The 15344-nt window shown below is 36.9% G+C and overlaps 1 protein-coding gene across 1 annotated transcript; it reads right to left on the bottom strand.

Moving 5' to 3' along the window:
- Positions 1-354: 354 nt before the first annotated feature.
- LOC149961313 (G protein-activated inward rectifier potassium channel 3-like) lies at positions 355-4474 on the bottom strand (the record flags this gene model as incomplete). Its single annotated transcript, XM_090160969.1, has 2 exons — positions 355-2715; positions 3258-4474. Coding segments are annotated over 2 exons (1221 nt in total), but the record flags the coding sequence as incomplete, so codon positions are not given.
- Positions 4475-15344: the final 10870 nt, after the last annotated feature.

Below are 15344 nucleotides of genomic sequence, written 5' to 3'. Positions count from 1 at the left end.
AAATCCCTCTTTGAACTTTGATACAACGAGGATAGAAAAAAACAAATACTCGACGAGTTTAGAGAGCAGCTTATTCGAGTAATCGGGTACCCGATTATGCAATTAGTACTCGCACAGCCCTACTCTACGCGTTTAATAGCGTTGGTTATATAAGCAGTGCTTATTAAGCACTGATTTAAAAAGAATTTATTAAATTTGTGTTTTAATTGCTGTTGTTTGTTGAAAAATTCAGTTCAGTTCAGTACACAATAAATTAAATATTCAACGTAATAGACCTTTATTTTTTAATGTTATTTGCAGTTTAAAAAATACAATTTCATATATTTAAATTAGTAAATATACATGTATCTCAAAAACAAATTCTAAAATTTGAGCTTTTTAAAGTCTGTTGAAACAAAAAAAATATGTACAAAGATCTATTTAAATCCGTGGTTTAAAAATAGTCTATGGTTAGTATTGTAAATATTATTTTTTCTAAAATTATATATTTTTTTTAACCATAGAACAATACAGTTATTGACAATATTTGGTAATTTTCTGGTAGTAATAAGGCACATTAGGTGTGGTCGTTTCAAAAAAGTATCACCATATTTTAATATTGTAAAATATCTAAAATATATTTAAATGCAAATTGCTTATCGTTGGCTTGGTTTAATAAAGTCGTAACTTGAAAAATTCACTTTTGAGAAATTCAACTTAAAAGTTTTAGAACCTTATACTAAATCAAAGCATTTTAGAGAAGTTTAAAATATAAACTATTTTCGAGTATAATATATATGAAAAACAAGTTGCAATGAGTTAGAAAACTAAAACCTAATGTTAAAATAGGAAATATCAAGTTACTACATTTTTCAACCCTGTTGTTTAGATTAATAAAATCTTGAAAATTAATTTCGTAACTTCAAGTTAACATTTTTCTGGATTAATAATATCGTAACCAAGATACGACATTTTTTAAATTGTAACATCCCCATAACTATAAATTATATTTAATTTTTAACTGAATTAGGGGAAAGTTCGTCCGTTTTTGCATTACAAAATGTCCTCAGTAGAGTTACGACTTTATTAAACCAAGCCAACGATATGTAGATATATTTAATTTTATCGGGACTTAACCTGATAGTTTTATTGAAGGCAATTTAGTAAAAAGTATACCACATTTGGAATATATCAGGTTAACTGTGTATATATAAAATGGAAAAAAATTGAGAAATTATTGTGAAAAACCGGGAAAATGTCACAAATATTTATTGTGACTAGAAGGTATGCGGAATATCTTGATTATTGCGTACATTTAATTTAAAATAAATGCCTGTTTATATTGCAATTTTTCGTAAATTGCGTAAACGTATATGATATTGTGGTCCCTGTAGTGGAAAATGTCAAATGTAGTAGGAAACCTACTGGGTTATTACTTAAAATATTATTTACATTATTGCTAAGCCTAACCCTTTCAACACTTGTAAAAAGAGTGTTTTCAGGTACCAAAACTCTTCACTGAAGCTTTTTGAAGAATTAATAAAAATAAGTCTATAATAAAGCTCCTATAGACTTATGGTTGTAACCGTTGCCTACGTTATTATAAAGACCTGTGCACGGGAAATTTCTTCAATTCATTTCTGGCATTCATAGTTTGACAATTCTGGCCACTAGGTTCTCTGGTATCTGGATTCCGTTGCCTAGGCAACAGCAAGGGTTCAATTTTCAATAGCTAAGACCAAAAGTGTGACAATCCCGGTACTTTCGTAAGTTAAAGGTTTAATGAATGCTCGACTCGAGATCGACCACATAAAAGACTATTTATTGTCGCCTTTCTGGATCTTTTTTAGTCTATGGTATTATATCGTAGGTAGATGGCGATAGCATCTCCACAGAACGACGAAAAATCAAAAAATACACTTAACTTTGACCAGAGCTACTTAGTTCCTCCGTTCCTCACTACGAGGCGTTATTTGTTGGTTTTAACTTCCTTTCCTCCCCAAGGCATACTTTCGCTTCTCCCCTCCCAACTTGTATTTCGCTCGTAACATTCATTATGAAATAGGTACGATTAACACACTTTTGGTCATTATGTCACTTTTGCTAAGACACACAAAAATATGGCGTTATAACAAATTTTAGATGAAGTTTACTTTCGTTTTAACTGTTTAAATAAGTTTAATTCTCAGAATTTAAGAAAAGAGAAAATAGGATGACCCATAATTCATAAATTAAATGGTATTAATTGTAGTTTTGTCTCATTGCAAAAGGTTAAAGGCCGACTACATAAATCTTCGGTTTACTCTGTCTTTCACTGGAAGTAGGCTGACTGCATGGCACACGTGTATTGCAGTAAGCCCACTTCCAGTGAAAGACAGAGTAAACCGAAGATTTATGTCGTCGGCCTTTAAGCGTAACGTTTTGAAGAAAGCCATATTAGGTCCAAATCTGAGAGCCATCTTTCGGGAATGAGAGAAACATCGTTGACGAAAGGCGTGCACGGGCCTTTATTATAAAGTAGGCAACGTTGTAACACATAACCAAAACACGAGTAAATATGTATACTAAAAAACGCGAAATTTTACCACTTCGTTTTGATTTTAAACACTTGATCAAAAAATTTGTACAATGGGAAGCTAAACAAAAATTGAGACCACGCCAAAACGGAAGAACAAGGCTGTGACGTCATCCAATTGACCACGTCATCAATTCTGGAAATAATCCTTCCTCTTTCATCTGCAAAGGATTTGGTAAACGTTAATATTGATTGCGAGGCTTACAGGCTTTTAGCATCTTCAAAGCTCATCTCTAGCAAAGCAAATTGAATAATAAAATATTTAAACAAACTGCTTCATAACCTATTTAACCCCCATTTCCTGAAACACGCCCATTTGGAACCATTAGTTTTCCTGAAACACGCCTGTTTGGAACAAACCAATTTCCTGAAACACGCCTGTTTGGAACAACAAATTTCCTGAAACACGCCCGTTTCAAGAAAAATAATTTCCTGAAACACGCCCGTTTCAAGAAAAATAATTTCCCGAAACACACCCATTTGGAACAAAAACTTTGGTTAAAAACGTCTATTTCGTGACACACGGCCATTTTAAGCAAATAAATACTAGCAAACCCTATTAAGTACAAAGCAACGTGACTCAGACAGGGGCGTAGACACCGAGGGGGTTTAACGGTACCTCCCTGTGAAACGCGACTCAGTATGAGCCCCTTTCCCGTCCACGCCCCTGACCTCGGAAGCGAAAACAAGCATTCAAATGAACCTTAATTCCGAGGGCGAAGTGTCGCTCCTCCGCAAGGAATCCATGCTGAACGCGGCGTCCAGATGGTTCCCGTGAGAGCCGCCTCCCATAGCTCCGGCCATCGTGTGAGAACGGCCCAGGGCGGTGCCAGCTCCCAAACGCACGCTACTGCCGCCATCCGCCAACGCTCTTTGATAATGATAGTAGTCCTTGGCGGAACACAGAGGCGTTTCGACTTCGTACGTCGAATTAAATTTTCCGTAATCCACCATATAGTCGCCACTCTCTTTGCGATAGCTGATCACCTGTTCGAACCGATGCCCCCACAAGATTTCGGTCGGCAAGTAGGAGGTTCTGGCCTGGATGGCCTGTCCGGTACTCTCGATGGTGCCTTCCAGCATGGCCACGAGTTCGTACCGTTCCCGAACCATGTCTTCGGCGCACATCCCGTAGAAGGGAGACTTTTCGTCGACTTCGTGCACGATGATGGCCGGCCAGATTAGCAAGACGCCATCCCCGCCGGCGTCGAAGCGCACGTCGAGTTCGTGGTGGTAATAAGGGATGATTTCTCCCTCGCGCGTCTGTTTGCGCCGAATCACTTGCGCCGACACTTTGGCGCCGATGATGTGACTTTTCCTGACGTCCCCGACGCGGAACATGAGCGACAGGCGGCCGTCGCGCAAGCAGACGATGGCGTGCCGGCTGAACATCAAGGTTTGAGACCTCTTCTTGGGCCTCGACAGCTTGGCGAAGACGATGCCGACCATGAAGCACTGGATCATCAAACCGGTGATGGACTGAAGACACATGATGAATATGGCTTCGGGACATTCCTCCGTGGTATATCTCGAACCGTAACCGATCGTGTGTTGCGTCTCGATGCTGAACAGGAAAGCCGACGCGAAGGAATGCACGTTGACCATACACGGCGTCCAATCGTCGTGGCCGGAGTGGTCGAAGTCGCCGTGGGCGAAAGCGATCAGCCACCACGCCACCGCGAACCCCAACCAACTCAGAATAAAGCCCATGGCGAAAACCAACAAATTCCAACGCCATTGTATGTCCACTAGGGTCGTGAAAATGTCCTGAAGGTAGCGTTGACTGCGTTTACTCACGTGTTCTTTCGACAGGTTCACCGTGCCGTTCTTGAACACGACGCGTTTCCGGGGTCGGCCTTGAATGATCTTCGCCTGTCCGTACCGCAAAACGGGCGTGGTCGTGCCGTCCGTGATGGCCCCGCCCCCTCCCGCCGCAGCCCCGCCCCCCGTGCCTCCCCCGCCCGTGCCGTATTTGGGGAAGCCGTTCAACGACATTTGTTTCGTCAGAGACTTGTGCGATTTGATGGGCGGCAGGTCCGTGGACGACTCCGGGTTGGAGCCCGTCGGCGTGCTGGGCTCGTCGGAGTTGTTACGGTGGCGGCTGGAGGAGCCGGGCAGCAGTTCCTGCCACACCTGCCCGTTCTCCATGTCCAGGTACATCATCCTGTTGCCGGAAGGTGGCGACGCTCGGTGGCGTCGTTTCTGCGAGATGCGAACTTCGTCCACTAGAGGCGCCACCGTGACGCCGACGATACTCGGCTAAGAGGTAGCCTTGAAGACGTGACTGTAACGAAAAATAAACACTATTATTATTTTATCTAGTATCTCTCCATAGCAACGGTAGGGTGCGTGTAGTTTTTAAAATCCTAAACCAGTGAAATCAGGAATCCATACCTCTACTTGCAATGCGTATCCTGCCGTATCGCTTATGGTAAGATCACTCTGACGGTTTTAGCCCCGCCTACGAGAGAAAAAATCCCCTTCGCGCGCGCTCCCCTCTCACGTTGTCGTTTGTTAAGTTAACATAGTGGCGTCAAAAAAAACCGTCAGCCACATCGAGACGAAAATCTGCCGCGATAAGCATTCCAAGTAGAGGTATGAATTCCTGTCGAATTTCAATGAACAGGGTTGCCACAGACTGTTCAGATTCAAATTCCCTGATTTTCCCACGTATTCCTTGACCATATCCAGAGATTTTACGACTTAATTTAAGCAAAAATATGACGATTTTTAAGATACAGTTTAGTAAAAGTAATCCATTTGCAACCCAAATCAAATTCCCTGACTTTTTTTAGTTCCGACTATTTTGAAGATGGCGCTAAGCAACATTTATTTAGAAACGGAGCGTGACGCACGCTCCAAATTTACAGGTGACACCGAGTGTACGTCGCGGGATAGTAACCTACTTTCCTAACTACCAGACATTCTATGAAAATGAGATTTCTTAAATCTTGAAATTGACTTTAAAATCCTTACATACGGCCGAAACTAAGTTCTAAAATCTGGAAATAAGCATAAAAAAACTGGGAATCCTAAAATCATCTACTTCAAAATCTCAATATAAATTCTGTATTTCCGAAATCCCTTAAATTTTAAGATTTTTAATTTTAAAATTCCAATCTCCAAAAACACTATTCTCAAACTTCCAAGATATCCAAAATTCCTACTCTCAACCTTCCAAGATATCTAAAATTTATATTCTCAAACTTCCAAGATATCCAAAAATCCTACTCTCAACCTTCCAAGATATCCAAAATTTATATTCTCAAACTTCCAAGATATCCAAAATTCCTACTCTCAACCTTCCAAGATATCTAAAAATTATATTCTCAAACTTACAAGATATCCAAAATTCCTACTCTCAACCTTCCAAGATATCTAAAAATTATATTCTCAAACTTACAAGATATCCAAAATTCCTACTCTCAACCTTCCAAGATATCTAAAATTTATATTCTCAAACTTCCAAGATATCCAAACATCCTACTCTCAACCTTCCAAGATATCCAAAAATTATATTCTCAAACTTCCAAGATATCCAAAATTCCTACTCTCAACCTTCCAAGATATCTAAAATTTATATTCTCAAACTTCCAAGATATCGAAAAATCCTACTCTCAACCTTCCAAGATATCCAAAAATTATATTCTCAAACTTCCAAGATATCCAAAATTCCTACTCTCAACCTTCCAAGATATCTAAAATTTATATTCTCAAACTTCCAAGATATCGAAAAATCCTACTCTCAACCTTCCAAGATATCTAAAATTTATATTCTCAAACTTCCAAGATATCCAAAAATCCTACTCTCAGCCTTCCAAGATATCCAAAATTTATATTCTCAAACTTCCAAGATATCCAAAATTCCTACTCTCAACCTTCCAAGATATCTAAAAATTATATTCTCAAACTTACAAGATATCCAAAATTCCTACTCTCAACCTTCCAAGATATCTAAAATTTATATTCTCAAACTTCCAAGATATCGAAAAATCCTACTCTCAACCTTCCAAGATATCCAAAAATCCTACTCTCAACCTTCCAAGATATCTAAAAATTATATTCTCAAACTTCCAAGATATCCAAAATTCCTACTCTCAACCTTCCAAGATATCTAAAATTTATATTCTCAAACTTCCAAGATATCCAAAAATCCTACTCTCAACCTTCCAAGATATCCAAAAATTATATTCTCAAACTTCCAAGATATCCAAACATCCTACTCTCAACCTTCCAAGATATCCAAAAATCCTACTCTCAACCTTCCAAGATATCCAAAAATTATATTCTCAACCTTCCAAGATATCCAAAAACCCTATTCTCAAACTTCCAAGATATCCAAAAATCCTACTCTCAACCTTCCTAGATATCCAAAAATCCTACTCTCAACCTTCCAAGATATCTAAAAATTATATTCTCAAACTTACAAGATATCCAAAATTCCTACTCTCAACCTTCCAAGATATCTAAAATTTATATTCTCAAACTTCCAAGATATCGAAAAATCCTACTCTCAACCTTCCAAGATATCCAAAAATTATATTCTCAAACTTCCAAGATATCCAAACATCCTACTCTCAACCTTCAAGATATCCAAAAATTATATTCTCAAACTTCCAAGATATCCAAAAATCCTACTCTCAACCTTCCAAGATATCTAAAAATTATATTCTCAAACTTCCAAGATATCCAAAATTCCTACTCTCAACCTTCCAAGATATCTAAAATTTATATTCTCAAACTTCCAAGATATCCAAAAATCCTACTCTCAACCTTCCAAGATATCTAAAATTTATATTCTCAAACTTCCAAGATATCCAAAAATCCTACTCTCAGCCTTCCAAGATATCCAAAATTTATATTCTCAAACTTCCAAGATATCCAAAATTCCTACTCTCAACCTTCCAAGATATCTAAAAATTATATTCTCAAACTTACAAGATATCCAAAATTCCTACTCTCAACCTTCCAAGATATCTAAAATTTATATTCTCAAACTTCCAAGATATCGAAAAATCCTACTCTCAACCTTCCAAGATATCCAAAAATCCTACTCTCAACCTTCCAAGATATCTAAAAATTATATTCTCAAACTTCCAAGATATCCAAAATTCCTACTCTCAACCTTCCAAGATATCTAAAATTTATATTCTCAAACTTCCAAGATATCCAAAAATCCTACTCTCAACCTTCCAAGATATCCAAAATTTATATTCTCAAACTTCCAAGATATCCAAAATTCCTACTCTCAACCTTCCAAGATATCTAAAAATTATATTCTCAAACTTACAAGATATCCAAAATTCCTACTCTCAACCTTCCAAGATATCCAAAAATCCTACTCTCAGCCTTCCAAGATATCCAAAATTTATATTCTCAAACTTCCAAGATATCCAAAATTCCTACTCTCAACCTTCCAAGATATCTAAAAATTATATTCTCAAACTTACAAGATATCCAAAATTCCTGCTCTCAACCTTCCAAGATATCTAAAATTTATATTCTCAAACTTCCAAGATATCGAAAAATCCTACTCTCAACCTTCCAAGATATCCAAAAATTATATTCTCAAACTTCCAAGATATCCAAACATCCTACTCTCAACCTTCCAAGATATCCAAAAATCCTACTCTCAACCTTCCAAGATATCTAAAAATTATATTCTCAAACTTCCAAGATATCCAAAATTCCTACTCTCAACCTTCCAAGATATCTAAAATTTATATTCTCAAACTTCCAAGATATCCAAAATTCCTACTCTCAACCTTCCAAGATATCTAAAAATTATATTCTCAAACTTACAAGATATCCAAAATTCCTACTCTCAACCTTTCAAGATATCTAAAATTTATATTCTCAAACTTCCAAGATATCGAAAAATCCTACTCTCAACCTTCCAAGATATCCAAAAATTATATTCTCAAACTTCCAAGATATCCAAAATTCCTACTCTCAACCTTCCAAGATATCTAAAATTTATATTCTCAAACTTCCAAGATATCGAAAAATCCTACTCTCAACCTTCCAAGATATCTAAAAATTATATTCTCAACTTCCAAGATATCCAAAATTCCTACTCTCAACCTTCCAAGATATCTAAAATTTATATTCTCAAACTTCCAAGATATCGAAAAATCCTACTCTCAACCTTCCAAGATATCCAAAAATTATATTCTCAAACTTCCAAGATATCGAAAAATCCTACTCTCAACCTTCCAAGATATCTAAAATTTATATTCTCAAACTTCCAAGATATCGAAAAATCCTACTCTCAACCTTCCAAGATATCCAAAATTTATATTCTCAAACTTCCAAGATATCCAAAAATCCTACTCTCAACCTTCCAAGATATCTAAAATTTATATTCTCAAACTTCCAAGATATCGAAAAATCCTACTCTCAACCTTCCAAGATATCCAAAAATTATATTCTCAAACTTCCAAGATATCGAAAAATCCTACTCTCAACCTTCCAAGATATCTAAAATTTATATTCTCAAACTTCCAAGATATCGAAAAATCCTACTCTCAACCTTCCAAGATATCCAAAATTTATATTCTCAAACTTCCAAGATATCCAAAAATCCTACTCTCAACCTTCCAAGATATCTAAAAATTATATTCTCAAACTTCCAAGATATCCAAAAATCCTACTCTCAACCTTCCAAGATATCTAAAAATTATATTCTCAAACTTACAAGATATCCAAAATTCCTATTCTAAAACTTCACAATAGTTCTTTTTATAAACTAACGTGGCCTTCTTGTTTAAATGTTGCTCTTACGTCACAGTCTCTTACTTTCAAAAGCCTACTAACGCGCGCTACAGTCGCGAGGATTATAGGTTTTTCTAGCGCGCGTGCAAATAGCTCGTGTGAAGAATATACTAATAAAGCCGTGTCTTTTGACGTAAGAGCTACATTTTAACAAGTTGGGCAAGACCACTTTTTATTTTATAAAATCAACTATTTCATAATAAACTTTGCGTTTCAAAATCTCGCGCATAAAACTTTGAAGAAAAAAAAGTAGCGAATAAAGCTATCATACGAACCCGCCTAGTCGACAGCCGAATGACAATACTTAAGACAATTTCTTTAAGCGAAGGCAAATATTTTAAAACAGTAGCGAGGGAAATCGGCAGATAACGTCAGCCCACTTATTCAAAATATGTAGATAAAAATATTTAGATAATGCGCCCAACTTTGTATAATGTGGGGAAACATGCGAGCTAGTATTTTATATTCTTTATAAATCGTGTACGTTAAAGGAGTCATAGAGTGAGTAAATATTTATATGACGAAGATTTCTGTTCAAACAATTGAGCCTAGGGGGTGTTTGGCTACGATCAACCGGTCTGAACTGGATCGCGCCAAGGCCCAAATTGTAATCTCAGTAACAAATAGCAGTAATTTGAGTAGGAGAATTCGGATTTGTATCGTTTTTCTGTGACACAGCGCTATCGTTAGAGATCGGATTCTAATAACGGAATATAAAAGAACTTGAAAATGGTTTTTTTTACAAAGCACCGGTAAATTAATTTTTAATAATAATATTTCTATTTTAATGGGATTGAAATATGAAAAATTCGGACTACGATGTCTATTTGTTAAATGAAACTGCTGATCAGTTAAAGGTGTTCGAGCAAAATCCGCCAGAGATCCACCCATTTATAATATAATTACGTAGCTCCTCCTAGAGCGTCGAGCCTGCTAGTTTTAAAGCACGACCCGACCCGATTAAAAATACCGAATTGAAACCCAACCCGACCCGACCCGACCAAATTACTTACTTCAAAAACCCCACCCGACCCGACCCGACTCGGCCCGAGAACATTTTTAAAATTTTAAATCTGACCCGACCAAGCCCACCAGTTAAAACCCGACCCGGCCCGAGAACATTTTTAAAATTTTAAATCTGACCCGCCCAGGCCCACCAGTTAAAACCCGACCCGGCCCGAGAACATTTTTAAAATTTTAAATCTGACCCGACCAGGCCCACCAGTTAAAACCCGACCCGGCCCGAGAACATTTTTAAAATTTTAAATCTGACCCGACCAGGCCCACCAGTTAAAACCCGACCCGGCCCGAGAACATTTTTAAAATTTTAAATCTCACCCGCCCAGGCCCACCAGTTAAAACCCGACCCGGCCCGAGAACATTTTTTAAATTTTAAATCTGACCCGCCCAGGCCCACCAGTTAAAACCCGACCCGGCCCGAGAACATTTTTAAAATTTTAAATCTGACCCGATCAGGCCCACCAGTTAAAACCCGACCCGGCCCGAGAACATTTTTAAAATTTTAAATCTGACCCGCCCAGGCCCACCAGTTAAAACCCGACCCGGCCCGAGAACATTTTTAAAATTTTAAATCTGACCCGCCCAGGCCCACCAGTTAAAACCCGACCCGGCCCGAGAACATTTTTAAAATTTTAAATCTGACCCGACCAGGCCCACCAGTTAAAACCCGACCCGGCCCGAGAACATTTTTAAAATTTTAAATCTGACCCGAACAGGCCCGACCCGAAAAACGTTTTATGTTTATAGTATACACTTGTACTAAATGCTAGAGCGGCCTCCCAAATTCAAATTTTGTGAGTAGATGGCCCTTGGAGCTCTTTGAGAAACGGTTAAAAGTTAGAGAACGTGCCAAGAGTATGACTAACACGTGATCATGATTCGCTTTCTGTACGTAGAGATTTGCTGTTGCGAATAAAATAGAAATTTAAAGGCACGGTCACTAATATAAGCCCGCCTTTAGCGGCCCCAAGACTCATCTCTAGCTCCTCCCCTTCCGTCACGTGACTCCGGCGTACCTTCCCGAAACACATTATGTAGCCATTTAGGACTGGTCCATTGAAATACGCCCCCCCCCCCGTTCCTACGCCACTGTCCACTTCCGTACATCCCAGGGCCCGGCGAAAATTCAAAGGCACTGGTCATATTGGGCTCCAGCCTAGGGCCCGGGAAGTAGTTAATCCGCCACTGTCCCCTTTAAAAAGTATCTGCTTTCGAAAAACTGTCGTAGATGGCCCCATAATATAAAGTTAGAAAAAACCACGGCTATGGACTGTGAGAAGGATGATAAAATACGCGAAAAAGTAGATTAGTCCATAACTAAAAGGGATAATATAGCTAAATCATAAACAAATTTGAAGAAATTAAAAATAAATAAAAAATAGCCAGAAATTTTTGGCTATTTTATTTATTTTTAATTTAGTTTATTACTCGAAGATCTATTTGATCCGAGTTTCGCGTTTTTTGTTTGCTCGAAGACCTATTGGTACGAGTTATTAGTAAGTTTTTTAATTTCTTCAAATTTGTTTAGGATTTAGCTATATTATCCCTTTTAATTATGGACTAATCTACTTTTTCGCGTATTTTATCACCCACAATATAAAACTGAACTGGCGTATCGCTTTAAAAATAATATTTCATAAACAAAATCAAAAAAGCATTGTCGTAAAATGGAATATAATCCAAGACAACGTGAAATAAGTCTTCGTTCTGTGGGACAGCTGACGTCAACGGGAGGCCCCAGACAGCGGGGGTTCTGGAACACGGAGAGAATTAATCCGATTGGCATTAAAATACTTTCAGGAAGTGACAGAAACCGACAAAACAAAATAAGAGAAATGTCAGACGAAATGGAAAAAAATACATCTATAAATTTGCCCCTTAAAGAACGGGCATTTTATCACGTAAGCCATGATATGGAATTTCGAGTGCAATTTAAACTTTAAGTGGAAATTTAATGTTTAGGTTTTTATTACGATAGTCGCCTGTATCTTTACTGCATTTTTTAGAATTAATATAATTCTAAATTTCAGCTATTTCTTATGCGAATGAATATATAACCATAGATTACATTTATTTATATTTAGGGAGAATGGATATGTTGAGACCATTTTTAGCGTTGCCCCCAATCCAAGGTTGGCTGGATTAAACCACACTGAATTAAACCATAGTTTAAACCAAGTGATTTTTTTTTAAAAAACAAACGGTTTTCTTTAATTAACTAAAGATTATTCCAAAATGTTTGTACATTTTCTTACCGAAATGATTACACATCTAAAACATTTACAAGGTGACCACATTTCCTATATTTTCAATAGCTTCCTATAAATTCCTTTTCTCGTGTAGTATATAACCCGAAAACATTCCGTCGTCCTCATCCTATGTTTAACTTTATTTTATCTATTATTTTTCGATAATAATCCTTATTTTTGCTTATGTTTTTTCCTATATTTTCCATTAATTCGCTTGGAAATTTCCTTTTTTTCTTTATAAATTTTGAGGTTTCATTTTTTAGTCAGGCGCATCAAAGATGGCGAAATAATTAAACTCTGATAAAGAAAGAAATATCATAAATAAATTTCGTCTTGGTTGACACCATTGCCGAAGGTAGATCGACCTTTGGTTATCTGCAAACTGGATCCCAGGGCATAGAGGGAGATTATATAGAGAACTTCGTCGCATGTTTGTGACATTTCGGAAACGTTTTCAAATTCCCTGACCTTTCGGAAACGTTTTCAAATTCCCTGACCTTTCGGAAACGTTTTCAAATTCCCTGACCTTTCGGAAACGTTTTCAAATTCCCTGACCTTTTGGAAACGTTTTCAAATTCCCTGACCTTTTGGAAACATTTTCAAATTCCCTGACCTTTTGGAAACATTTTCAAATTCCCTGACTTTTCCAGGTCGTGAACTAACCCTGTAAGAGCTTTATTTTATTTTAAAATTCATAATTTTATAAATTAAAAATTTCAAAGGCTCAATTTTACGAATGTAGATGGCGACTTGAGCTGTTTTTTCCTTTTTGGTAACTTGTTTTTTCGAAACCTAGATGGAGATCAAAGACTAAAACGTTGTTGAAAAGTCACGTGGCGGCCGTGACGTTAAGGATAAAATGCGAGCTGGTCGTTGCCTTGACAACCGCCGTAATTCAAAGCCCAGAATTTATTCTTAACGACGCGATGGGAGCAATGAAGATCGAGTCCTGAAACGTTTATCGTTTTGGGAATTAAAGTTCGTAAGTCAATCGCTACTTATGGTTCGTTCATTATTTTAATCGCGGAATAAATCAGATTAAATTTAGAGAATAAAGCGACTTTTTAAAATTCAAGCTGGTCTAATCAATATTTATCTATCAACTCTCAAGATTGCAATGATTTATTACCGTCGTTACTACAGATATTTTTTATTAAGAAGATTTTGTGATTTATTTAAATAATAAGGGGTTTCGAGAATTCGCAGAGCGGCCATCTTTGTTTGTGTCAAGAGTCTTTTTAGATAAGTCCAAAAAATGATTTGGGTTCCATAGCCAAAACAATTGGGAACCGCTGACTTACATAATTAAAATTACGGCTAAAATTCCAATTAAATTGAAAATGAATTAATATACCGATTTCAAAATTACGTTTTACCCGCTTTTATATATGGCAAAATCTTATATATAATATTGACAAATACATGTATTAAGCCTAGTTCCCACTTGGCGAAAAAAAAACCGGTTTTCGCGCTGTAAATTGACGCGCACGAATAAAATTTTGCGAAAATTTTATTGAAATTCTCAACAGTACTCTCCATTTGGTTCATTTTGAAGCGATATTAGGTTTAGCGTTTTTATATATTCGCGCCGAATGAGAACCTACCCCTAGCGATTAATAAAAAAATCGCGGTTTTTTTCGCTACGCGAAAAATTAATTGGTGGATTTAAAAATTCATTTTGCGCGTGAAAATACGCCGCCATGTTAGGGTATAAAAGCATAGACTAAGAAAGAACCTTTCTTAGTCTATGATAAAAGCAAGTAAATAAACCCGCTATATCTCATAATGTAAAGGTATTGTCGCGTGCAAAAACGTAATTTTGAAATCGGTCAATTCGTCGAAATATTTCGTCAAGTGGGAACTAGGCTTAAAAAAGGTTATTTTTTGGGCGCGTGCTCTTGATATATTTGTAAATTGCGGCTCGCGCGATTTCCCACGCGCTTTCAAAATGAAAAAAGGAGCGCGCGCTCAAATACTTTAACCATACGACCTAAAGTAACCAAATCATGTAACCACTAATCTTTTTCGGATGCTTACAGCGTAGGCAAGGTTACAAAAATCTAGATCATGGAGACCCTGGCGCCATCTCTGAATTATCACTGACACTATCAGCGCCGCGTATAAGTATGAGCTTTCTTTAGCAACCTTGCTTTTCGAGTTTTGAGTTTCTACATAAACAAATTTCTATAAAGTAACATGGTCGTCTTGTTTTAATGTCACTATATTTATTTTTTCGAACACTACGTCTCGAATCACGACGAACTTCCAATTTTCTAACGCTCATGCAAATCGCGCGTGCTAAGATAATGCTACCATAGAAATTATAATTTCTATGATTCTACCAAAGCTCAGTCTTGTGACTTTTAGTTTTAAAAAGTTGGATAAGCGTAAACAATTTATATAAATAACTATTAATATACCACTACTCATTTACCGGGGAGGAAGCCTTCACAGGGGTTAACTTCATTAGATTCAATTTTTAATTACCCGACGATTTACTACTAGATGGCGCCAACAGTCTCAAATGTAGATATTTTAAATCAGCTACAAAATGCGAAAATGATATAGTTTGCTTTTTTAAAATGAAGTTTTGTTTATAGTTTTTACATAAAACCGCCTATAACAGTGTTGAAAGTTGTTTTTTTTGTAATGAAATCAGTAAATATTTTAAATTCCTTACCCGAAAAAACATTTAAATTGGCGCCATCTAGCGTAAATAAACTGAACAGAATGGTGTTTTGTTTCCT

The sequence above is a fragment of the Leiobunum rupestre genome, chromosome 1 (genome assembly GCF_980474605.1).
Source record: "Leiobunum rupestre chromosome 1, qqLeiRupe1.1.hap1, whole genome shotgun sequence".
NCBI classification, from domain to species: domain Eukaryota; kingdom Metazoa; phylum Arthropoda; class Arachnida; order Opiliones; family Sclerosomatidae; genus Leiobunum; species Leiobunum rupestre.
The sequence above is the reverse complement of the archived record's forward strand: the minus strand, read 5'-3'. Positions and strand labels throughout refer to the sequence as shown.